General features: G+C 37.4%; 1 protein-coding gene across 13 annotated transcripts in view; it reads left to right on the top strand.

Moving 5' to 3' along the window:
• Positions 1–27,284, top strand: part of TBC1D5 (TBC1 domain family member 5) — a 442,854-nt gene that overhangs the window by 172,286 nt on the left and 243,284 nt on the right. For all 13 annotated transcript variants that reach the window (XM_029070199.2, XM_029070200.2, XM_029070204.2 and 10 more), the window contains one exon: positions 3,561–3,691. In XM_029070199.2, coding sequence (XP_028926032.1) covers positions 3,595–3,691 — 97 coding nt within the window. In that variant the 5' untranslated portion in view covers positions 3,561–3,594. The remainder of the gene's footprint in view (positions 1–3,560; positions 3,692–27,284) is intronic.

Below are 27,284 nucleotides of genomic sequence, written 5' to 3'. Positions count from 1 at the left end.
TTACAAACTCAATTAGATACATTTAGTATTTTTGATTTGATTTTTATGTGAAAAGACCAAATTATTCCTCATTTATCCTTTAGTTAAAATGGCTTTGGAATATTCAAGTCATCTGGTAAGAATTAACTTATTTCATACAAATTTCAAACTTAAAATAGACATATATCATGAGTCATCTTGTCTACCATCCCAAATTCTGATTTTGCTTTAAATCAGGAACAGATATTCTCAGGCAAATTCTTGACCCATATTGTAAAAATTTGAAAGCCATATGTGAACTTCCTACAGAGTACATTATATACTTATTCCTGATTATGTAGTTTAATTTTGTAAAATATTTCAATTCAGAAGTATCAGGTATATAGGTTTGCATATAAAGAATAGGATTAAATCTGCGGACTGTGGTTCAATACTTTGATGATCACTAACTATGTATACCTTCATTATAGCTCTGAGAGACTATTTAATAGACTACATTTGAATTATACAAATATGTGGTTGGTAAAATGGATTATGGTTTCAGGGAGGTACCAATGGGTGATTTTTAATATTGAATGACACGTATTAAGACAAATGCTTTTATATATAATTTATACGACACTGTAAATGCATTTATCTTGTGAGATACAGACCCCCTGTTGCCATATGAAGCATTCTGGAAAGGTTTGAAGTAAATAAATAATAAAACCACTTTGATGTACAATCTAACAATATTAAATATTAAGACTTTCAGATGATTGATTTTAATACTTAATTAACTTAAAAGTCCAATGTAGCCCCCTTTTGTATTATAGGTTGACAGACAGTTGTTAAAGTAGAGGAATTTTTCTTAACAAGGGCCCAGAAAATCATTATTCCACTCACCACTCTATTGTTGGTTATAAATATTCTCCATTAGCATGAACCTTTATGTGTGGTTGTGTGTAATTGTGGAGAGATTAAGAGATTTTTGTTTCAAACTAGTTTATCATCCAAACCACGAGTTTTTGGTTTAATACTTAATGCCACAATACAGTATGTCCTCTGTTTTATTATATAAGTGGTTCCCAAATCGTTGTAAGTTGGAAACAGTTTTCTCACAGGATTGATCTTATAAATGGAGCTTGGGTCCTGAACCAATGTCAGAACTGTAATTTTACCAAAATTACCCAGACTTGTGAACTCATATAAGATTAGTAATGTAAATACCTGAATGTATTCATGTTTGTCAGGTTCCACCGGAGGGTAGTTGATTTTTTTTCTTTGTAGGAAATAAAGTGAATTCATTGACCCTCCCTGGTGAATCCTACTTGTAAACAGATAACCCCTTCATCCATTCTCCCACTCTGCCCTCCTTTCAACTTTCCTTCTGTTTTTACCTTCAATTGTGGTTTTCTAATTGTTTTCTTTTTTTTCTGTGACTCCCTTGCGAGTGTCTGGAGGTAGTTTCATAAGTCGAACTGGCTTTGAAAAGTTGAAACTGTACTGTAAAATTGAAATGGTGCAAATTTAGAAGCATTATCAGTGTCATTCATCATAATGTAATACATTTTACGTGAAGGACTGTTCACATTTTTTGCAACAAGAGACCTTTTTTGATTTACTACAGTGCCTTATGTCAGATGTTCCACTATTCTCAGAGTAACTCAGTCAATTGTGGTTTTTCTGAGTTGTGGAGGTAATCTGTTTAATGCTCTGGAAGTGTTTTATAGGGATATTGTTTCTAAAATAACCTATCATTTCTGCCTTTAGGATGGCCATCAGGATCAGAATTCAAATTAATGAAGAATGGTCATGAGATGTTCTGATCTTGGATTCATTAACAGTACTGCCCATCAAATTGTGAATTCCTGAATATTAGAAACAGTAGAAACCTGAAACCTATTTTGGCATAAGATTCATTGAGAATAAACCACTTTGCAAAGCCTTCGTAATAAAATCCAATAGAATCTCAAACCTTTGGGAAATTGTCTACTTGAATTTGATCTTTATTAGTGAATCGTTTTTGAGATTGACTAATGCTTATAATTGCAAGATCAAAATTTCTTTGGCCAATAATTTTCTAGTTAAAACTCCTAGCCCCATTTTATGTGTGTTTTCAGATCCTCAATATTTGGAAATATTGACAATAAAAATAAAAAATTTTCATTGCTGCCTCAAATTGGTGTAATTTTTGCCCCGTAATTTGCCTCAAAGTGTACAAGACTTAAACCAGAAAATTAACAAGATAATCACTAGATAAACAATGAGTGTGTTCTTTTTTTATTGATTTTTATATAGCACTAATCACATATGTCAAAACATTTTATGATAATCAGAAAAATAGCAAGTAAACCAACCCAATTATCAAATCAACCACAAAAAATCAATCCTCGAAACAAATGTCAAATGTAATTCTCAAGTTCTGTTTAAAACTGCGGGGCATGATGGCTATGCACCAGGCTGTTTAAATCTGTCATAAAATCAGAACCAAGTTTGCAGTAGTCAACTTGAGAAATGGAGAGGCAAGGATGGATGCTAGTCAGTGAATCTAAACTAAGGGTGAATTGGAAATGTTTTGTATTACGTGACTTTCATTTTGTTGAGGTTGTAATATACTGTGTAAATAATAGTATTTAGTATATGAAAAGAGATGCCCATATGATTTGGGTATAATAATACTTGAATACAAATTGTTTTATACATTTGTTTTGTGTTTTTGTATTGTATGGATGAGTATCAAGAGAATCCTATACTAAGGAAAAGGGAGATACACCAATTTTGCCATACTGTATTTTCATTCTCCATTTTGGTTAGAATGTTTTATGGTAGCTGGGGAGTATTTTTCTGACAAGGTAACTCTATTTTGGATACAGCATTTCATGTATTGGAAGAAATAATTGGTGATTTGTATGTGAAGTCAAAACAGCTGAGTATTACTGTGTGACTTTTACTTAACATGATGATTTGCCCCGTAGGCAATCACCGTATTATAACAGATCAGTGTATAGCTTTAATAAGCAAGAATTGTTACTTTTCTGATCTTCACTTGAAGGCACACCCTGATTAAACTCCACCTGTTCTTAGCGTTTATGCATATTCTAAACTTATATCAATTTATACATATTCTCCTATTATCTATAGCCATGTTTCTGCTTTCAATAGTTGTAGAGGATTTTTTTCCTTTCGTTTGCAAATGGCTTGTGCCTCTCTGTCTCCCTGTTAGATTGTAAATGTTCTGATGGACAGGGACGTTGCCTCATACTCAGTTATACCCTTTCCAGCACCCGGTTCAGTCCTCTGTGCAAGTAAGCACTCAATCAGTACTGTTGTTGGATTAAAACCTTGTAACTTCCTCTCTATGGAATATATAGTAAAAGCTTACCAATTGCTTTCAAGAGCAAGGTGCAGTTTTTATATGTGAGTAATTTGCCAAAGACAGAATTGAATGGCCACACAGTGAGATAGAGAAAGGAAGACTGAGAAATCACGTTAACTAAAAATGAGGTCTATCTTGAATAAGGAACCAACTCATCTCAATCCCTTAAAATAGTTCCTGGTTATTTGTAGTATCTTACCAGTTTGTGTGTTTTCCTTTGTAGAAAATCTCACTCTGAGGACGTGACATTACTAGCAATGTATCATTCCTTATCCGAAGCCAGTCACCCCTTGCAATCAGAAGAACAAGAAGTAGGCACTGATCCCTTGCTCAGTTACTTGAGCAAGTCTGAAGGTGAGTTTTTTTTTAAATTCTGTGCTCTTTGATTTATATTTGGAAGCCTTGTTTGAAATGCCCAAGGTGGATATATCTGTGAAAATTAGTTGAATTCTCTCAATGAAGCTGAGCAGAACAGTTTTAAAAGCGTTTCACAGACTGGGTCTAGAGCATTCAGATTATATTGAAATACACAAAAAGTCAACTTTCAGAGAGACACATAAGCCATGTGTGTAATATGCTTTCATCGTTTGTTAATCATAAACAGTGACTTTCACGCAATGTTGAAATGTAATATGGTATTTGTTAAAATGTATTTTCACAGAGGCTCCCTTCAGGTGATTCTTTCATAAATAAATCATCTTTTAAAAATTGTTTTTCTCTTACAAGATTGGGGATACCCACATAAGATACTTTATTCTTCTTATAATTTTCTCATAATTCAAGGCTATTTTATAATAAAGGAAATAGTGAAATCAAATAGATAAATATATTTACAAAATTATTTTGACCACTCCAGTTAATTCAAAGCCTAGTCATAAAATGAGGAAAAATTGCATGTGCAGTATTAAAATGATTCTTGGTCACTGCACTTGGATGGGATCAGGTCACTGCAAAGTGGATGGGCTAAACAACCAAGCAGGCTGCATATTTTGGGAGTTGCTCATTCTAGCCATTGATTGCTCTTGTCCTGAGGCTCCTTGGGTATCTTACGCATCCCAGATTCTCAGAGCATTGAGAAAGTCACATAGTAGAGATTAATGAATGTTCAGAATGCTGTTCAGAAAATAGTCATTATAGTACCATCATATTGGTCAGCTCAAGGCATATGCTCAGCTTCATCATGCAGCACTTTCCAACAACCAGCATTAAGGCAAGCTCACATGAATAGCACAGGCACATTGATCCTAACTCCTTGTGGTCAAGTTGACCTAGAACAATGTTAAATTATTTAAGTTTTCATTTTCCCATATTCAGTATCTATAGATAGAAATCTAATATACACAATCACTAGTGATATAGTTTCTGGCTTATATTTAATCAGCTATGGCAGTTTTTCACCATATGTCTAATATGAAAATTTAGATTTAAAAAAAATCCCATTTCAAAAATATTTTAATTTTACCCTTTATTTTGCGCAAGAATGATTAGTTACCTTGACTAAAAACACTTTCCGTTTTTATCCTATCTGAACATCTTATGACATACAAAGTTATTAGGACTGAATTGATGTTTAAAAGTGCCATTAATTCATTTACCCCCAAATGTTCATTAACAATGTAAATGTATGCTGATGTTCTATGAGACAAGGAAGTGACTAATGACTCTTCGCACTAACAACACTTAAAATGAATAGAAACTTTAGATAGCTAATCTTGAAGTAATCAAGACCCTCATTCAGGGTGGCATCTCTGTATGCTCTAAAACAGCTGTCAACTGTTAAAAATATATACAAAACACACACATACGCACATGTGATGATAGAGATATGTAAATATATAGTTCATAAGGGTTACTGAGCATACTGGATTATTTTTTACATTTTCTATGTAAATATTTTATGGAAACCATGACTTTTAGCTTCCTAGATTGGCCTTTTCTCTTTGAGAAACCTGTGTCGCATTTTACTTTGGTGGTCACTGGAAACTCACTTATCACTTTAGCTTGGTAGTTGCCTATTTTAAAAATGAGCTATAGGTAATGGTGGGGTTGGGGTGGTTCAAGGTCAAAAGTAGGGTCTTCTTAGCTGTTGATGCTCTCTACTATAGTTTCTGAATTCCTCCTCAGTTTGAATGTATGGTTTTATAGAAAATGACAAAAAGCAGGAGTTTTGGAAAAAATATTTTTTTCTCTTTGGCTACCTCTAGCGATTTATCTGAGAGAAACAGGTCCATTTTTTTTCAACTAAAGAAATTGTTCAAATTTCTCCAAAAATTGGAAATGATTTACAGCAAATGCTACTTCACTGTAATTGTTTCCCTTGCATAGGAGTGAGCTGTGCGTATAGTAGTGTGTGATTGTATTTGTATTTAGGATTGAAGGGAAATAAGAGAAGGTTCCGGAGAGTCATTATCGGCTGCTTATTCTGGCCTTTTCCATGTGGATAGTGGTTTCAGCTGATGACCCCATGGCTAATATTTTATATTCTTGCATTTAGCTGAAAATGACCCCCAATTTATCTAAAATTCTAAAATACGTCTAAAATGTCACAATTAATCATTACTAGTTTATAAAAGGCAGTAGTGATGCATTCGTTGACAGGCTTCTGAAGAAAACATCAAAACTATGTAATAAATTGAAGAGAACATCAAAACTATGTAAGGAACTGGAGTGATTGATTTCTGACAGTGCAACTATATGAACTTTTTATTGTAGTGTGTTTCTGTAACTTATGAAATGAAGCAGTCATTTTACCATCAAATTGAAAAGGAAGTAAGCTGTGCAGGACAGAAAAACAGTTTATCTGAGTATTTTCTCAATTGTAGAATGACGGCAATATCTAATGTGATTTCAGAAGGTCTTCATCTTTACCTAAACTGGAGCCCCGTGTGGGACAGGGACTGTTCCTGACCTGATAGTTCTTAGTACAATAATTAGCACATACTAAAACCATTATTATTATTATTTTTATTATCATTTCTCATAGGAGATCATCCGTTATGGTTATTTGGAGAAGCCTTCTTAAGACACTTTTTGGTAGCAAATTTCCGTTCCTTCTCTCTGAATTATTTAATTCGACTCTCCCTCTTTTTGTAAACTCTCTCTCAGTACACCTCTTGTTTGGAATCTTTTATTTTTTAGTAATCCTTTCCATTTTCTCGTATGTTCTTACCACGCTCTCTCTCTTGTCTTACCCATTCTTCAAATCTCCCTTTCTTCCTGTAGCAGATTCTTACTTCTTCCCTTCCCCGTGATTCTTATCATCATTCAGTGATGTTATTGAGCTCAGGGTGTGCGGGAGCTTTGTACTAAGCACTTAAGGAGAGTACAAATACAACAGAGTTGGTAGACATGTTCCATGTCTACAAGGAACTTACTTTCTAGCAAGGAGTTAAAGCTTCAAGGCCATTCCCTCATTTTCCTTTCCCAAGGTTACACTTGCCTCTGACCACATTTCAAAAGTGTAACCTCTGTATTGTCGTATCCCACTCTGCTTTCCTATGGATTTACCTTTGCTCTTTCCTAGGCTTGAAATTATCTCCCATTCCAGGTTTTCAGTACCAATAAGCTCTCCCTTTCAGCTGCCTCTCAAAACCTACCTCTTCCAGTTTGCCTTTTAATTACAGTTTATGTAGGAGGTTTCCCAAAGGATGAATTGGAGAAAGTTTTCTGGCAAATGTCAAGTTATAATAGCCTAATTAACCCACAGGAAAACCAGTGTTACAAGAAGGGTAAAAAAAGAAAAACTAATAACTTCTTGTCATAGAGGTTCATAATCATAATTCAATTTTATATCGTATGTAATATACTCACACATATACTTCCTGTAAATATTTTGGAAAGACATTTGTATTTTACTCTAAAATTCTTTAGCTTCTGCAGATTTCGTTGATAATAGAGAAACTTGTTTTTCAAGATGACCAAGATTTTAATAAGGAATAATCAGTCACTGTTAAACTTGCTTCCAGAACAGTCTAGTACACATTATAGTTCATTCACAGTCAAGCGTACTTTTATGACTATATAGTGTGAGAATAATTTGAGAGATCTGATGGAGCAGCATTTAAATTCTTAAGGCCAATTCACTAAGCGTTTTAGAAATTAAAGAGGACCCTAATGAAACAGTGAAATTTTAGATTGAAAGTGTCTGTAGGTCATTTATTATTATAATTATGATTATTATCAATTTAGTGCTTACTGTGTGTCAAGCGTGGGGGAGGGAGTTACCCATTGATTGGGTCGAACACGGTCCTGTCCCACACGGAGCTCACAGTCTAAGCCACTGTTTTCAGAGTTAAGGAAATGTAGGTATAGTAATAAATAAGGGACACTTGAGTAAATATGTAAGGTGGGTTTGGGGAACTTAATTGAGTATAATTGCCGGATAACCTAATGCTTTCAATATTCTTGTCAAGGTCCCAGTAATGTGACAGGTGCACCTGCAGTGGCAGGGAGAATAGTCTCCCTCCTCAGCCTCCCTTATTTTTGGCTGACAGCAGGATTTTCGTGGTTCCAGTGGATAATCATTCCCTGGGAGTTGGTGGCTGCCTACACGTCTTCTATAACAACTTTTTCCAGTGTATAGCAGAGGTATATAACTGGGAGTGGGATAATGGCAATCGTGTTAACAGCAGATATTTTCAACCCTTAATAAGCAAAGTCCCTCCCCACTGTCCTCGGGCAACCTTTTTCTTCCCTCCTATAGAGGAGAATGAGGCTCAGCAAAGTTTTGGAGGGGTAGTTAGTAGAAAGAGTTCAAATGACTGTTAGAAATATAACCCATTTAAAATGTACATTAATTGGGTCAACATGGCCAAAAAGTCTATTTACTCTCATCCGCAGTAGTGCTTGTTTCATGTACAGTGCACTACTTCATGTTGGGATAAAGCACAGAAATATGATTTAATACATGCATAAATAAAGTAACTTGTGGATACACAAGTACAAAGGATACATATCTAAGTGTGTAGGTAGCACGAAAGGGAGAGAGAATAGGGGCAATGAGGGCTTAATTGGGGAAGGTTTCTTGGAGGAGATGTAATTTTAATAGATTTGAAGGTGGGAAGAGTGGTGTCTTGTCCCAGGGATTGAACCTCTCAACTCTGTTGTATTGTCCTTTCCCAAGTACTTAGCACAGTGCTCTGCACATAATATGTGCTCAATAAAAAAAACAGTGATGATTTTAGTGATGGGGAATGGGGATGGAGTTGTTCCAGTTCAGAGGAAGGACATGGGCAAGGGTGATGACACAGATGAGACGGAGGTCCAGTGTGAGTGGGTTGGCATTGGAAGAGCGAAGTGTGCAGGCTTTTTTTTTTTGCTTTTTTTAACTGAAGCAAGTATAAGCACAGTAGCAAAGTCATTTGAAATTTTTGGCTCTCAAGCTGTAGTTTTTTGGCACTATATAGGCATTATTCCTCTTCTGCTGATGTAATGCTGAAGTTGTTCCTCTAGGACAGACTGGAACAATGTATTTAATGCTCTTCAATTTAATTTGTTCAGTATCACAATTAATACAATTAAGGTCACTTGAAATGAAACTATTAACGAATTGAGTAATTTGCTTTAACAATGTCAATGTGTTCTCACAATTACATTTGCTTTAATTAGTGTACAAGCTATTATTTAATAGCATACTTCACATAGAAAAATGTAATAATGCATTCTTGGCTCCTAATAAAAGAAAGAAACTTTTAATGGACTGAGAGTGATTTTGTGAAAGAGCTGTTAGATGTAAAGTGATGAGAGGAAGAGAAAAGACATAGATGGCACAAAGAGTTAGCATGAGTGAGTGAAACATGTACTTAACGGTGCACCTTCTACTAGAGGAATAACATTAGGCCATTTTTAATGTTAAATGGAGTAAGTTTGATTTTTTTCTTATCATTTTAGTTTTATCCATTAGTGTCTCAAAGCCATCTTTTATCATCCATGGTTAACAATGAAAGGAAATCGGAAACAACTTTCCCTTCCCGGCTCACTGGGGCTAGGTTGCTGAAAGGCTCTTTGGTTGGAAAACCAAAGACTTGGGCAACAAGGGAAGTTTAGGAACTTTGGCTTCAATCAGGCTGGAAAAATATGGCTTGTTGTGATGACAGATTAGCTTTCCAAGCTCGCACTACACAAAGTATGCTTAAAAGAACACATTGTAAAATTCACTTTTACTTCATCAGCTCTCCTCAAATGCGTGTTTTCACCACGTTTTAGATAGAATGCAGTGAAAGAAATAGGGAACCTTCTTGCAATCATGCAAATCTGTTGGGATAAAACATGAAGAAACAGAAGAAATGGTTGTCTGCTGCTGCACCGGATCAGTCATGGAATAAGAACAACAATGCTAATTTTTAACAGGGGTTCATCAAGACGAAACCCCTAGATTGTAGGAGAATCAGTTCTATCACTTTACTGTTCGTTTGCCATGAAGTTGATCTTAGTTACTGAGAAAATAATAATGATGGCATTTGTTAAGCGCTTACTGTGTGCAGAGCACTGTTCTAAGCATTGGAGCATCTTCTAAGCGCTGAAGCACTGTTCTATATGCTGGGTTATAGTAGCTTCCCAATTTTGCACATTACAGTAACTGATTAGCTCAAAGTTACTCTAAACTCACTATTAAAATAAATTCCCTCTGTAATGCTCGACGAACTGCTAATGAAGTAAGGGCAGAAAGCACAATTCAGCAGGAGTGTTGGGGACAGAAAGTGAGGGCACAGCTGACTTAAGATATCAGTGTGTTACCCAGCCATGGAAAGCCATTGATGAAAAACACAGGTGTGCCCCAGTGTGCAACCTCCTTGTAAGACAAGCCTCCTTTTTTTGATCTCTTATCCCATACGTATGCCCAATTGGAATTCCTCTTGTTGCAGTTTTCTCAGCAGATTTGCTGTCCGCTGCCTGCATCCCAAGAGTGCCCTGTTGTCTTCTTTCCACTTACCCCATGCTTCACATCGTTTTTCCTTGTTTGTTTTCAGAAAATTTAACATGATTGCACGTCACAAAACTGGCCCAACGTTTTTCCTTTTTAAAACTTTTATTTTAAAAGTTATAGTGGCCATTCTCTTTTTTTCCCAAAAAAGGGGGAGGAATTCTGCAAGTAAATATGGTACTGCTGCCTAATACAGTTCTTGGCATTTGTGATGCTAACCTGAAAGCATGGAAGTATCCAATCAATCACATTCAAAAACAAAGCAGTTTCTGTCACTAAATCGTAAAACTGGAAAAACATAATATTAGCATCCAGATTTTATTTCTTCTGCTCAGAAAGTCTTAGGTGATGAAGTTAATTGTTTGGCTCTTTTTCAGTTTTTTAGCATAAATGTTGAATACTGCAGTAGCAAGTCCCAGTTAGTTACTTGTTTTGATGACGATCTCTTCTCATCCCACAAGTATTTCCAAATGCCTACTGAATATTCCTGACCACTTAAAGTACTGTCCACATGTAATCTTTATACAATAGGCACACACCAAATGCTTTTGACAATGAAATGATGTTGACTGTAAAATAATCATTTTGCAAATGTCAGCAATTGTGCGTGTTCAGTATCCTCTCTTCCTTGAGACCATACATAGTCTAATTGTAGCCTAATCACTGGTTTAATATGAACAGTTTTCCAGATTAAAGGGCATTGCAAAATCTTTAAAATAGCCTATGACCCTTTTCAAGCAACTGAATTAACTAAACCGTGACTTTTCTAACAGAATGTAGTGTAGGTTAAATGGCACTTTCTATATTCTGTTTATTAATGAGCTATAGTAAAGAAGGTTAAAGTATATTCTGCATCCGTCGATCAGATTGCTCTATTACTACTTTATCTGTATTCGTTAAATAAATTTAATTAATGGAATGTTAAAAACTAATCTCAAGTAACTTAGCAACAAAAGGTGACATCAAAATTACTGTGTTCTGTTAATTGAACCTTAGAAATAATACTTGAAGCTTGGGTATTCTTCAAACTTCTCAGACAGTTTTACACTAACAAACTTCAGTTTGGCCTCAGTTAATTAGATATATTTGAATAGAATTTATTTGACCCAGGACATCTGGATAATTTGTTAATGTAATCAAGGCCTAATTGATTTCTTGAGACTATCCGGAGAAGCAGCATGGCCTAGTGAGTAGAGCACGGGCCTGGAAATCAGAAGGACCTGCGTTCTAATCCTGGCTCCTCCATTTGTCTGCTGTCTGACCTTGAGCAAGTCACTTAACTGCTGTGCCAGTCACCTCATCTGTAAAAGGGGGATTAAGACTGTGAGCCCCATGTGGGACACAGTTAACTTCTATCTATGCCACGGCTTAGTATAGTACCTGGCACGTACAGTGCTCAGCACATAGTAATCATTTAACAAATGCCATAATTATTGTTATAGTAGGCGCCTAACAAATACCATTAAAAAAAGTCAGATTAAATCTTTCTAAATTCATCTTTTTGATTAAAGATGGATCTGTTAAGTAAATTTCCACAGAATAACTTTGAAAGTGTACCCACCACAAATAGTTCCCAAATTTTGTTCATGAAAAAACTTCATAAAATATCTAGTTACTTAAATGTGAATTCAGCTATTTCTAGCTATTTGTGTGCAAAGAGCCAGTCCTACCATTTACACACAATTTATCGTAGTTTATGGTTTTAAATGCTTCATGCACCAGGCTACCCTTTACCGTATACCCTGGATTAACACCCCTCCACAGGGCAGAATGGGGCCCTTGGTGTGATGGAACCCCCTCTCCCCCCATGACATCATCATTAGCATATCGTGCTACATAGGATAGCATCGTGCTTCTTGACTGCTTCATAGCAGCAGCTATTCTTGAAGTATTTGTTACATATTATGTGCCAGGCACTGTATTAAGTGCTGGGGTGGACACTAGCAAATCGGCTGTCACACGTGGGGCTCGCTGTCTCAATCCCCATTTTACAAATGAGGTAACTGAGGCACAGAGAAGTGAAGTGACTTGCCCAAGGTCTCAAAGCAGACAAGTGGCAGAGCTAGGATTAGAATCCATGACTTTCTGGCTTTCAGGCCCATTCTCCATCTACTACACCATGGAAGCAGCATGGCCTACTGCAAAGAGCGTGGGCCTCGGTGTCAGGATTTGGTTCTAATCTAAGTCCTGCCACTTACTGCTGACGGATCTTGGGCAAGTCTCCTAAGTTCTCTGTGCCTCAGTTTTCCTCATGTGTTCTCCCTCCTATTTAAATTGCGACCCCTATGTGAGACAGACCCTGTCTGACATGATTATCCTGTATCTATCCCAGCGTATAGTAGAGTGTTTGGCATATAGTAAATGCTAAACACGCCACAGTTATCATTGTTATTATATAAGTTATGGTGGCACCCTGCATTGTGGACTGTTTTGCAGGTGGCTCCCTTAGCCTGAGGCCATCCAACAGAAGTTGGCTGTTTTTAATGCTTGGTGTCTTTCCCCGGGGTAAAAGCCACATTTAGTTTCAAGGAGTAGCTATTCATTCAGTAGTATTTATTGAGCCCTTACTATGTGCAGAGCACTGTACTAAGCTCTTGGAATGTACAACTTGGCAACAGATAGAGGCAATCACTGCTCATTGACGGGCTTACAGTCTAATCGATATGGCTGCCAACCCATAGGTTACAGATCCTTCTTTCAAACAAAGTAGTTTACTGTTCATGAACTTTCATAATTCCACGTGCTTCTGGAGAATGGGAGGTTTCAGTGTTTCAGGAAACACTTATGAGTGAATGGCTTCTAATGGAAATCTAATAGTTAATTTTAACTCATGCTAATATGGTTATCGTAGCGGAGTGTCTGTATATTTGTGTGTATGCATACGTATATATATATATATATATACACACACACACACACATATTTATATCTGATCAGATTAAATGAACTTTAAGCATACTGCTGTTGACTAATCTATACTCAAAGAAGACAGTAAGGTATTTTTCCTATGCGTCTTATAGTCAAGGACCTTTCCTAGAGAAAATGCACAGATTGGGGAGGAAGCGATGAAATGTCAGAGTTCATTTAAGTACTTGGTAATTTCTTACCATTTCAAAACACAGATAAGGGGGAATATTTACGCACAATCTGTTTTTTTAACAAAGAAAAATAAGCCTATGTTTAGATTGCCACATCTTTGAACAAAACAGCTGATCCTTTAATGAACACCAGACTGAGGGGCATTCAGGACATAAGGCAAATTAAGCAGGTTACATACAGCACATCTTCTGTTTAGATATAGGAGATTTGCTTCCTCTCCCTCCCCAACACTGACAATTAGGTGTACCTATGAGGCGAGCAGACAGACAGAAACAGAAGGAGACAATTTGTATCAATTTGAGTAACAGAACTAGTAATGAAGTAAAATAGCCACACCAAATAGCCTCACCTCTTCTTCAAATGGGTTGCGTCTGAATGTTGGATTCAGTTTTTATTCTCACAATCAGTGTAAACTGTTAAACAAATGCTTATTTTCTTTTGTTTACAAATGGAGTCCGAAGCAAAACACTTCCAACCATATTTTTTTTTATTCTGGACATGGAAACAAATTTTAATCTCAGTAACTTGACAGCTTTGTTTAAACATTGAATATGAGTTTCCTTTCATGAAAATCTTTTCAAAGTATCGCAATTCAGCTGTGAAAACCTGAATGCATTAATGATGACAAAGAAGCCCCAGAATGTGCCAACATTTGTTTTTTTGTTCTTTAACAACATTTCCTGATGAATTGCACATACAAGAGTGTTGCAGGTTATTTTCTTTTTTTTTTTTTACTTTAGTACTGAATGTTTTGTGTGTTAACCTTTGTAGTTATTATTACTAATATTTATTATTTTTAACTCAGTTGACACTTTGAGAGGTTCTTTTTTTAGTTGCACTAAAAAGATATTTATTATGGGAAAATATGAGAGAGTAATTAGGAACACGCAAATACGTGATTATTCACCAATCCCTTCAGCATTGAACCTTTCCAAGCATCAGAATAATAAGATAAAACAATGGAATTCCAAAGGAGGGCCACCAGACCAATTTCACGTATAAGTCTTGTATGATAACTGTGTCCATGGAGCTACAATTTGATGGCACCATTTGTGACCATTCCATTCTCCTAGGGTTTCTTTTGAACTATATGCATAATTCATATTTTCTAAAATGGAAAATATTAAAATACAGTCACTTCCAACAAAATACCTTTGCCACTACCTGTGTTAGAAATTGTTAGGAATTGGAAGTGTGGTAGGAAGAATGTTCCCTAGTAAGAAAAGAACCACTTAAACTCATCGAGTCATGAATACTGTAACCTTGGTTTTCTGTAATGTGGGGTTTGTACAGATCACTGCCATAAAGTAAAGGAGAGTTGACGTCCTCTAAATTTTAAAATTAGTGTACTAAAAGTGTACACTCCAGTTAGTTTTGATAAACCTTAGAAAGAGCTATTAGAAGATAATAATAAAGCCCACACAGAGTTAAATCTCAATCTTGTTTAATTTATTTTGCTCCAAATAATTACTTCTCTAGGGGCTATTTTCAAAAGACAGGTCTTTTCTATTTTGATTTGCTTTATCATGAACCTCCAAATGTGATTTCTTTTGTATATCAGTTTCTAAGCCAGAAAAGACACAAGAGGGCTGCTCTATTTTAATATTATAGTTTTAATTTGTGGTTATTGTAATATATATTTTTATATTAATAGCTGCAAATATATGGTGTGACATACATATCCTATATCAACAGCTACCAATCATGTCAAAAAAGGAAGTATTGCAATATTAATATATTCAAATTAAAAGTATAACATATCATTTAATGGAATAATCATAGAATATAAATAGTATATACCCAGAGTTATAGTTATATTGTTGCCTAGTGGCTAGAGCATGGGCCTAGAAGTCAGAAGGACCTGGGTTCTAATCCCGGCTCCACCACTTGTTTGCTGAGTGACCTTGGGCAAGTCTCGTCACTTCTCTGGGCCTCAGTTACCTCTTCTGTAAAATGGGGCTTAAGACTGTGAGTCACATGTAGGTCATGGACTGTGTGCAGCCTGATTAGTGTGTACCTACCCAGGCACTTGATACAGTGCCTGACACAGAGTAAGCATTTAAAAAATACTATAAAGAAATCCTGTTAGGCACTTAAACAGGAACTACTGAGAGGCTGCTATAAATATAGCCATTCCCTGGGTAATACTCTTTCAGTGGTTTTTTGCAGAAGCACTTAACTGTGTGGATTCGCAGCCTTTACTTTGCCTTAGACATCCTTGTCCCTCTCCTCGATCTTTGCAGTATTGTTCCCGACTTGATAAGTGATCAAAACCCATTTCAATTTAGCTTTAGATGATGGCAGATCTATTTCAAATAGGTAATGTCACTTCTTCAGTATGTTAGTGCAAGGTGTCCTTTTGCTGAACAGGATGTGAAAATTGAGTATTTACGTATAAACCATTAAAGAGAAATTCTTTCCCACCTTCTGAATGACTTCTTTTGGATGCTGTGTTGACCATCAATATCTACCTTAAGTGTTAAAGTGTGAATTAATATATGACTGTAAACATTTTATGAATCTCCAAAGACTTTCTAATTATTTGGGTAACAAGTTGGGGTTCTCCCATATCTTCTGTCAGCTGAGAGAACTTCAGAAGTTGCCAAAAAGAGAGCTCTTGGTGTCCTTGTGTTTTCCCATGTCCCAAAAATCCCAGTTTTCCTTTCCTAGGGCAGGGATCCATGATCTAAAGAAACAGGCATGGCCTAGAATAAACAGCACAAGGCTCGGAGTCAGGGGACCTCGGTCCTAATCCCAACATCTCCAATTACTTGCTGTGTGGCTTTGGACAAGTCACCTCACTTCTCTGTGCCACATATCCATAATTTATTCATTTGTAGTAATGTCTGTCTCTACTTCTGCAGTGTAAGCTCCTTGTGGGCAGAAAATGTGTGTACCATCTAGGTTATATTGTACTCTCCCAAGCACTTAGTAAACACTCATCAATTATGATTGATTGGCTGAAGGTGGCAGAGAGATCAAAGATGATTGATTGATATCAAGTGCCTTTTCATTGATGTAGAGTTGTTGTTTTGTACATTTTGCTTTGTATATGTTCCTTTTTCATGTAGTATATCATGCTTTCCTATAAACAGGTTGGAGGAATTTACAACCAGTCTCCCCCTACGCTCCCCCCCCACACACTCTACATATGACAGCTTCTTTGATAGATAGAGGCATTCACATTTGCCCTTGGATAAACTGAGTCATAAAGAGGATAAACTCACAGACTTGAGGCGCAAATAAAGGTGGTTTGAATCCTCAGATGTTCCTTCACAAAAGATGAAAAAAGTTTTGAAATTTTTCTACTGTATTTCTTCTTGACTTCAGTCTGTCTTGTGTGAAGAATAAAATAAATGGAAACATTATCTTTTTCTTCTGCCCCATTCTTTCTCAAATAGAGTGTCAGAAGCAAGGCCATATATTCAAATAATGACAAAATTTATCTGGATAGTACATGTTTAAGAATATAAGCGTAATCTTCATTTTAATATAAAGCTTTACAGATTGTTTTATGTTTGGAGGTTGTTTTTGATCAGTGTGTAAAGGCCAAATTTTACATTTGTCCACCAAGACTATGGGAAATATGCTGATATATTTCAAACAGTAAGGAACATGAAAAGTTGAATAGATCATGTATAGTGAAAAGAGGAGTTAATTAACATTTCCAAGTATTTTCTTTTGTTTACTTTGCAAATAACAAAGCTCTAAGTTTTTTGAAATAGGAAAAAGCCATAAATCTGTCTATTAGTAGGCATTTCTACCTTGCACTCAGATGGATTCTCATCAAATGTGATTTACTGACTGGTGGCCAGAACAGATGTTAGCTTAATGGAAGAGAGAAAAAGAAAATTAGTATGTTGAGCCACTGAGCTACCTCCAAATTTTTCTCATCCTTTGCTCATTTTCTTTTTGTCGAAGAACAATTAAAGAGTTTTGACAACCTTTTCTGAAAATTGAAGTTCCAGTTGTGTTTCATATACACTATTTCTTACTTTTTGCCTTATTAGGATTATGCAGCAATTAATTTTTTTTGAACTTTCAAATGATATAAATGTTCCACCCTTATTCCCACTTAGTGAGAGCATTAGGAAGCTGTTATTTAGAGTTTCTGATCCTAGAGAATTCAGTGTATGTAGCACACTCTTTTTCTGAGCCAATTTCTTACTGAAATATAAGGCTCAGGGCTTTCCTGTTTTCAGTGGCCAGGTGTTTTGCACTAAGTGGGACAGTCCCAGAATTCTGCTTGCCATCTAGCCACTGAAATGGTGGCTGATGAAATACAGTAAAGTAACTGTGTGGCCAGAAGGCTGTCATTATTAGTTCTACTGCAGTAGGGACCAGCCCTGTTCCTGCTACAGCTAGCAGGCCACAGTGGCCAAAGAGACACCTTCAACCAATCAAATCAATCAATGATATTTATTGAGCACTTAACTGGGTACAGAGCACTGTACCGTTTGGTACTTTGTACACAACAGAGTTCTTAGGCACAGTCCCTGCTCGAAAGGAACTTAGAGTCTAGAAGAGGAGACAGACATTACTATAAATATATTGTGCATTTATACAGAAGTGCGCCGGGGCTGAGGTTGGGGTGAATAACAAGTGCTTAAAGGGTATGAATCCAAGTGCATAGATAATGCAGAAGGGAGAAAGATTTGGGTGGGGGGAAGGTCTTAATCGGGTGGGCAAGGTGTTTTGAAAGAGATCTGACCTTATTTAAAGGTGAAAATATTGAACTATGAATTGTTTCAACTGAAAGCCAATTGAATATTGGCTTTGAAGGTGGCAGGAGTGGTGGGGCTTCCAGTCATGGATCGGGAGGAAGTTCCAGGCCAGGGGAAGGATATGGGAAATGGGCTGGCGGTTTGTGTTTGTTGCAGAGCTGGATGGGCAACCACTGGAGGCCCTTGAGCAGGGAGACATGGACTAAATATTGTTTAAGAAAAAAATGATCTGGGCAGCAAAGTGAGCTATGGGCTGGAGTGGGGATAGAAGGCAGGGATGGCAGTGAGGGAGCTGATGCAGTAGTCAAGGCAGACAACAGCATCTGCCTGTAGGAAGTCAATTGTTGCCGTCCCACTGCCTTTAGCTCGTTCTCTGTGGCCAACTTCAGTTTCCAGTGGAGTGGATATTCAGTGTCTACTTCCACACTTGGCTTCAAAAGTGAGTTGTTAGTGCCTTCCTGCATTCATTCTGACACCTTTATGAATTCCTGGGTCACTTCTGTCATCCTTGCCTCCTTTCTCACTAATCTAGTGTATTTGAATATCTGAAAGAGTGTTGGTCCCAAACATTCCAGGTGGTAATCTTTCAGGCCGCACTTTATTTGTGTAACTAATATGGATTACATGAACAATATGACTTAAAAAGTACACCTTCATAGTAGCCAGTTAGTATATAATTCTTTAATTTGACAGAAAGCATTTTAATATGAATTATATCAATTGGAAATTTGTTGTTGTGATTTTCTCTTCTAGGCACATGGTGTATTGGGCAATTAAAAATATGGAAACCGTTGATGTCTGTAATGAGAACATGGCTTCTATTGGCTTGTTCATGTAAATTCTCCAGTTGTGTTTTTCCATGTGTTCATGTTGATTGAGATATCATAGTTCAATTTTTCAGCTTGCTTTTGGTAGAGAATTAGTGGTTTGTTTTTGTATGTTATTGGACTATCAAATTATGTCATAAACGGTTTAAATAGGTTGGTGGTGCTGTGGTGACAGCTACCAAGTTTGTGATAACACTATTAAAGACTGCATATTAAATAGTAAATATTATCAGATATTCAAAATGATCTCTTAAGCAGTGTAGAAAGATAATGGGTTTTTTTTTCTCTTTTGAAATTAATTCGTTGGGTTTTTTTGAAGGCTGTATTTTCAGGTGTACTTTAGGGTTGATTGGAAACCAGTGAATTCATAGATGTTTTCTGTGTATGTGGAACTAAAATTAATTGCTACTAATTAGCCATTTTTTTGACAATTCTTTAAAGTGAACAAATAACCCTCAGAAAGGAAAGAAACAACATCGGCTATTATGCAGTTATGCATTTTTAGCAGAAAAGAAAGCTGAAGTTATCAATTTTCCAATTTGCTATCATAGCTTGTTCTAGTCTACAGTCAATCAGTAGTACGTATTGAGTGCTTACTCTCTGCAGAGCACTGAATAAACAGCTTGGTATAGAACAATTGAAATAGATATGCCAGTCCTCAAGAAGCTTACAATTTAGCAGAGAAGACAGCTTAAAAATAAATTTCAAGTAGAGAGGAGTAACAGAGGTTAAAGATATGTCCAAACTGCTGCTGTTTGGTAGAGATTGAGTACCCATGTGTGAAGATCATGTAGAAGTGCTGAATGATCATTATCATGAAGGTATTAAACAATTTTTATGTGCCAAGCACGGTACTAATCGGTGGGGTAGATACAAAATAATCAGATTGGAGAGAGTCTCTATTCCCACGTGGGGTTAGTCTAAGTAGGAGGGAATAGAATTTAATCCCCATTTTACAGATGAGGAAACTGAGAGAAGTTAAGTTACCTATCCAGTTCCCCATAGCTGTCAAGTGGCAGAGGGGGGATTAGAACCCAGATCTTCTGACTCCACACCTGTTTTCTTTCCACTAGGCCACTGAAGCAGCAGAAGTAAGGTAAAGAGGATGGGGAGATGAGATATGAATTAGAGAAGGCTTCCTGGAGGCCACATAATTTCAGAATGACTTTGAAGATAGAGCAGCAGTGTGCAGGATGTGAAATATGAGGAGTTCCAGGCAGGAAAGAGAGCAGGAACAAGAGGTCACGGGCAAAAAAATTGAGCATGAAGCATAATGAGTAGTTTGGCTTGAGAAGGATAACATATGCAAGCTGGAGTGTAAGGGGAGAGGAGCGACAATATTTGGTGGGGAGAGAGAACAGAGTGAGTGCCTTTGTAGCCAATGGTCAAAATTTCTGCTCCAGTTCTGGCAAACATTGAAGATTTTTAAGCAGTGGAGAAACATGTAAATGGTTTTATAAGTGATCCAGGTAGCAGACCCTGAAGCAGAACTGAAGAGGGAATGGGCTGAAGGCAGGGAAGTCAGTGGAGAGGTTGATACAGTGGTCAAGTCCAGTCTTTGGACCAATGGGATGGCAGTTTAGATGGAATTGAAGGGGTGGAATATGGAGTTATTGTGAAGGAAGAACCAGCAGGATTTGGTGACTGACTGAATGGGAAGACTGAAAGAAATGTCAAGAATAACACTGTGGTTCTGGGCTCGAGAGAGGAGAGGTCGGTGGGGTTTTCAACTGTGATAGGAAAGTTGGGAGTTGAGAGGGTTTGGAAGGGGAAAGTAGAGTTCACTGACTTTTTTTGTTGTTTCTGTGTTTTGGTTTTGTATTTATGGTATTTGTATGGGATATTGAGCTTGAGGTGCCAGCAGGACATGCATGTAGAGCTATCTTGGAAGCAGGAGTAGCTGATTACAGAGAAAGAGTGAGGTTGGCACTAGATTTGGGAGTCCTCTGCTTAGTGTTGGTAGTTGAAGCTGTGGAACAAATGAACTCCCTAATGGAGGGGCAGTGTAGAAGAGAAGGGAACCACATTTGGGCCTTGAGGGAGACTACTACAGTTAAGGAATGTAAGACAGTGGAAGAACTGGTGACAAATCAGGAAGGTGCAGCCAGAGCTGTAGAAAGGGAACCATGTGTTAGAGAAACTAAAGTTAGATGGTGTTTCCAGGAAATGCGTATGGTCCATGGTGTCATCTGCTGAGAGGTCTGAATTAGGCACCCTGAGTTAGCAGGGATGTTTTACTTCCAAGTTTCCAGATGCATTACCTGATCATCCTGGAAATTATTGGTGTTAAATTGTGATATTTTTCCTAGATGATCAAATTGCAGTATCAGAACTCTTATTTTTATCAAATATATTTGCAAACATTAAAATATAATTTGTAAACTCCTCTAGGGTCTGTGACCATGAGTGTTAATTTTATTTTTCTCTCCCAAGCACAGAGTTCAAATGCTCTGTACACAGTGGGTACTCAGTAAATACAGTTGATTCTGTTATAGTAATTCCTTGTAAATATTGGTTTCCTGTCACTCATGGCATACTGAAAAATAAACAGCTAATCTTTTTGACAAATATGTGGAAAACATAGAATCTTATGAAAACTGACCTGTCCTACTGGTTTTCCATCTCTACCTTTTAGCCCAAACATCCTCAAATACTGAGGATGACTTGCAGAATAGTCTGAGGAAAAATATTGTAAATCAAAAGCTTGATCCCAGTTGGTAAACTAATCCTCAAAGAACTTCAAATGGGGAAAGAAAGAAAGAAAGCTTTGGTTTCTCCCACTTATGTTGTGTTTCTTGAAATTCGAAACCTTTCTCCAGGTCCTCTTGGTGTGTTGGAGGGAAAGCTCTCTCTTTCTTCATTGTTTTTAGTATTCTGTGGTGTGAGTAAAATGTTTAATCAACTCTCCTCTTTTCAACAAAGGTAGAAAGAAAACTCCTTCTCCCTACCCGCACTGAATTCAACCTGGAGGGGGATCTCATAGCAGAGGATTGGATGGAAACTCAGAATCCTGGATTTTTCAAACTGTTATTTTGTTTCTAAAGCTCACTTTATCCCACCATAAAAAGCCTCCAATATTATTCAGAGACTGAGTGATATGTCTATTGTTCTTTATCTCTTCACTGGGTGAGGGTTGTTTTTTTTAAGACTCTTTCCAAACCTCTTAAAGGGGAAGGGGAGTTTGACAGGGATCAAGAATGTGTACCAGTGTCCTCTAGTCAGTCATGGAGGGGATTTCTGGACCTGGAATTGCTCCTGTTGGTGCAGGGAAGTCTCTGGGGAAGCAAATTGAGAACCAGTTCACAGGTAGATAAAACTAGTACCAAGCTATTCTGCTATAGGATGTCCTGCCTCTTCATTGTGTTTCAACATAATATTGCTGTTTATTGGCTCATTTAAAGTAATGTATCTATCATCTGTTATCTGGATTTTTCACTTTAAAATGCCTTATATATGGTAATAATTTACATTCTGTTTTTTCCAACTAAGTAACATAGTGTCTACCTGTAACTTCATTTAGGATATTGTGTAACTCCTTTGAAGTACTGATGCAAATATCACATCAGGATTAGCATGTGAATTCAAGAAATGGGTCAGACCAATTGTCAATTGATGATAACAATCTGCCTCCAACAGGATGACCAAAAACTGCTTAGAGAAATGATGGTTGCCTTCCTAGACATTCATCAGCTCAGTTAGAGATGTGTCTTCTCACCATCTCTAGTTTTTTTCCTCTCTTGCGGGCAATTCTCAAATTAATCAGATTTATTGAGCCCTTCTGCGTACAGATCACTGTTCTATGCGCTTAGGCATAGCAGAGTTAATGGACACATTCCCTGTCCACAAGCTGTTACAGTCTACAGGGAAGACAGCCATTGAAGTAAATAATAAATATGTCATGTGCTGTGGGACTGAGGATAAAGTGAATGTTAAGTGCTTGGGGCGTGGGTTGATCATAAGTTTTTATGGGCTACGGATCCAAGTGCATGGGGGTGTGTGTGTGTGTTGCAGGGGGTGGTGGGGGGAAATACGGGGTTAGTCAAGGAAGGCCTCTTGGAGGTTTGATTTTAGGAGGTTTACAGATGGGAAGAATGGTAACCTGTCGGATAGGAAGAGGGAGGGAATTCCAGGCCAGAGGGAGGATGTGGGTGACGTAATGGCAGTGAAAGAGAAAAGATTGATGTACAGTGAGTAGGTTGGCTTTAGAGGAGTGAAGTGTGTGGGCTGGTACACATGGTGATGAGCGAGGTAAGGTATAAAGGGTAGTGCCTTACAGCCAATCCATAACAGTCTTAAACCATTTTTCCCTCTGTCTGCCACTAACCACAATCCACCTTCATCCTGCACTTATGGTGCTGTTATGACCAGTGACAAAGCGTGTGTCTGTTTCAAGTTTACAACTCATCGGCAGGAAGTTCATACCACCAGTCTCCTTTAAGGCATTAGTTCTGGGGTCACCAACTAGTGGGGGGCACATGGCAGCTTTAGAGATATGGGCAACTATGTTAAAAGCTGCAAAGAAGGGAGGTAAATTTAAAGAGAGTGAGGAGGCAGAGCAAGAGAATTGGGAGGGTGGGAAGTAGGTGTTTATTGATCTACAGACAGAGTCACCAGGGGTCTACATGTCCATTTTACTTCAGATGAGGTAAAAATCAGCTACCCAATTAGGGAATCTCTCTGACTCAATATTAATGCATTAACATGGCTATATTACTCATCTATAATTGCTTGATTGATTCTGGGTAATTATGATAAAAATAGGGTATGCAACCTTGGTTCAAGAACCAAAGCCCAATTTAAAACATTGTTACTTTGTGAAAATCAGTTCCAACTTAGGTTTTCACTTAAGATACAGTTTTCAGGAACCAATTTGTCATAAATCTGAGGACTGGCTGTAATCCATCATAGATTTATTATTCATGAATCTATCCTTTGGAGTCTTCTAAAATAGCTAACTCATCCCTCCAAAAGTCCATTTGGACCTACCATCTATACATTTATATAAATCATACAATCATGAAAATGGTTGTTGCAAGTACATCATGTTGTTGCCATTGGCATCGTAAAGCCTGCATTTCATCAGCCTGTCTCTCCATTCCGCAGTCGGTGTCGGGATATCATTGTTTTGGGGTTTTTTTTATTAAAATGGCCAGGAATCTGGGAAAAAATGGCCTAGTTTGTGGAACCTTATTCTAAAAGCTTTCATTATGAGTCAGAACTAACATATTGCATCCTTTAATTACCTCACATGTATAAGTATGAAATGTATAATTTGTATGGTTAATTTTATCTTTTTTATCTTGCAAATCAGTATAGACATAAAAATGTGGCAGATCTTTATATTTGCACTCAAGCCACCTAGTCTGGAGAGTGAATTTTAAAGCTAAGTTTTAAATAAGCTGAAGGAGATAGTAAGGCACAGAGGACATTGGAGCCATTCCAGGTGTGAGCAGTAAGGGAAAAGATAGTCGATGTGCTAGGAAGAAACAAATGGGAAAAGACGATTTTTTTGGTTACTTTGAAGAGCTAAGGTGCATGAGAAGAGTGTGGATTCTATTAGATGGCCTAAAAATGTTGCATGTAGGGATAAAGTTTATGTGTGTGGAATGTCAGTTCTCTGCTGACTTTGTGTGAAACGGATATTTCGAACTGCCTGGAAGAGTCGAGGTGGAAACAAGATTGAAATGGGTGGTTAAGGAAACTGATTATTTTGAAAATACTAAAGTCTCATATTTTAGCATATTCCTTTAGTAAAGAAAGTTATGTCCTAATAAAAATTAAAGAGCAAGTTGCATTTGGAAGATCAGGTCATCGTAACTCATTGACATTAGACCGCATAACTGAATAATGTCTTACTTCAGTGAAATACATCAAATGAGATCAACAATTATGACTCATAAACATGCCTCGCAGGCATAAAACAGCAGGGAATTAGCATGTGAGGCTGATAAATATGCATGTAAATAAGCTCCCAAAGGAATAACATGGGTTTGATTGATAGGTTTAGAATTGGAACATATGTAAACCCCTTTATTCCTCATTCTGGTGTAGCTAAGTAAAGATGCGTTTTACTTGTTAAAAAGTTTCAGTAACTTTGTAAATCTTAATGCCACATCTGGTTTTTTGTGTGTGTGTGTCACTTGTAAGATTAATTGAATTGTCTACAGGGTGGATGGCCCTCACATACAGTATATGGTGTAACATAATGTGAACGTGGCTTTCATGTGGGGGTGGCGTGGGGAGAGGATCTTTGTGAAAGGTCTGGTTTTACATTTTAAATTATACAACACTTGATCAGTAAAAAAGTACTGCTGCTAATATAGGTGCCAATGTAGTACATAAAATTGAACTCTGAGTACATATCTATAGATTGCTTAAGCCGGCATTTATCCTTTACATACATTACAGCCACTTCCAGTCCCTATGAAATTATGAAACAGTCAATAAGAACAACCTAAAATCTCCTTTTAAAAGTTGTTTTTAATCCACTGGGAAGAGGGAAATGTGGTGTATTTTTTCTGGATTGATATTGCTCTCTGGCAAATTAATTTATTTCTCTGGGCTTCTATTTCTATACATCTCTCAGAAAACATGGTTAGATTGGTTTTTACAGCATCTGATCCAGATTCACTAGCTTTTGGGCCCCATTCACAATCTGCATTCCTGTGAAGTGTGACTATAAATAATAGATCAAAATGCAGTTGTTCTTTCTCACAACTCTAATCACATACAACAGTATTTTGAAACTTTATCTGTGATCTTTAGGGATCAGAGAATTTAGAGTGAAGCCCACCATTAAGGTTCTTAAGGGGAGAGGTCATGTCTCCTACCTCTATTGAATGTTTGTAATGACCTAATACAATGCTCTGCACTGTGAACAGATGCTCAATAAGAACTGATAAACCATCTTCACCCATTATTCCCTAGTTCACACACTTTTCTCCTTATTGTTTCTCAACTTTCCTGCCTCTGTCCCATGGCTCACACTGCTCATCCCTCTCTGGACTCTAAGCTCATTGTGGGCCAGGAATATGTCTATCTCCTCTGTTGTACTGTACTCTCTCAAACGCTTACTGAGCACAGTAAGCCCTCAGTAAATAGCACTGATTAATTGATCCAGCCTAGAACCTCTCTATGCCCTCGCTCCTACCCACAGTCTACCACACCACAGAGTTCTCCATCTTGAAAGCCCACCATCTCCCAGAAGCCTTCCTAGATTACCATAAGTCCACCAGCCTATGGCTCTCCCCATTTCCAAAAGCCTCCTGAAATCCCCCATCTAACAGACCTTTTCCGATTGATTTCCAGCAGTCTGATTTATATCAGTACAACAGCCATCTTAAAACTCACTGTCAGCATACGTGCACACTCTCTATCTGACACACATGCATATTTAGGGTGTGTATGTGTGCGTATATGTGTGCTCAACTGCATATTCAGCGATTTATTCTGATTGGACTATTTGTATCATATTTTATGTCTTTCTCCTCCAAAAGAGAGTATCTTTTGACAAGAAGCACGTGTTGTACTTTTGTATTATTTTCCCCATTGATGAGTATAGTGTTTGCACCCAGTGGATGCTCAGTAGAAGCCTTTATGACGGCTCCTACTACCCCAGGCATTTTATCCTAATTTCACCTTTAGTCCTCATAAATCTGATTCTTATCCATAACACATTTTCCTGTGTATTTATTTGTATAATTATATGTTGAATCATTCATTCAGCTATTTCATCCTGATGCATTTGTACTAGTTATCTTTATATACTTGTTCTTGCTCTTACTCCCAATATTGGGAAATAATTTTCATCTACCTTTCTGCCCCATTTGATCCCGAACTCCTGAAGGTCAGTGATCATCAGCCTAGTTTCCGTTGTACTCTCCGAAGCACTCAGTACAGACCCTCATACTTAGTTGGGCAGCAGCTACCACCGGGGCTGATAATGTTGATGAAACATTCAAGGGAATGTCAAAAGATTAACTGAGCTTTCTGCATGTACAACTGTTTAAATTCCAGGAGCAGGGTAGAGTTCAGACATTCACTGGGATGAGGCCTCCTAATGGAATAATTGTCTTGGCCCCTTCGTGTCCCAGTGGGTGGAACTCTAGGTACCTGTCACCATGTGAGACAGTGTGAGATGGGTGAGAGCATTCTCAAAACATAGATTCTGGTTCTACCTTGCTCTATCCACTGCTTTTCACCCTGGCGGCAGTCTCAGAGAGAATACACTACTTCTCATGAGGCCCACCCTGCCAATGACAACTGGAATTGGGTATTAGAAGATACTATTGTATTGTGCTCTCCCAAGTGCATAGTACAGTGCTCTGCACACAGTATGTGCCCACTAAATATGATTGAATGAATTACAGGATAGT

This window comes from Ornithorhynchus anatinus, chromosome 8 (genome assembly GCF_004115215.2).
Source record: "Ornithorhynchus anatinus isolate Pmale09 chromosome 8, mOrnAna1.pri.v4, whole genome shotgun sequence".
In the NCBI taxonomy this organism is placed as follows: domain Eukaryota; kingdom Metazoa; phylum Chordata; class Mammalia; order Monotremata; family Ornithorhynchidae; genus Ornithorhynchus; species Ornithorhynchus anatinus.
Note: the sequence above shows the minus strand (reverse complement) of the source record. Positions and strands in the feature narration are given on the sequence as shown.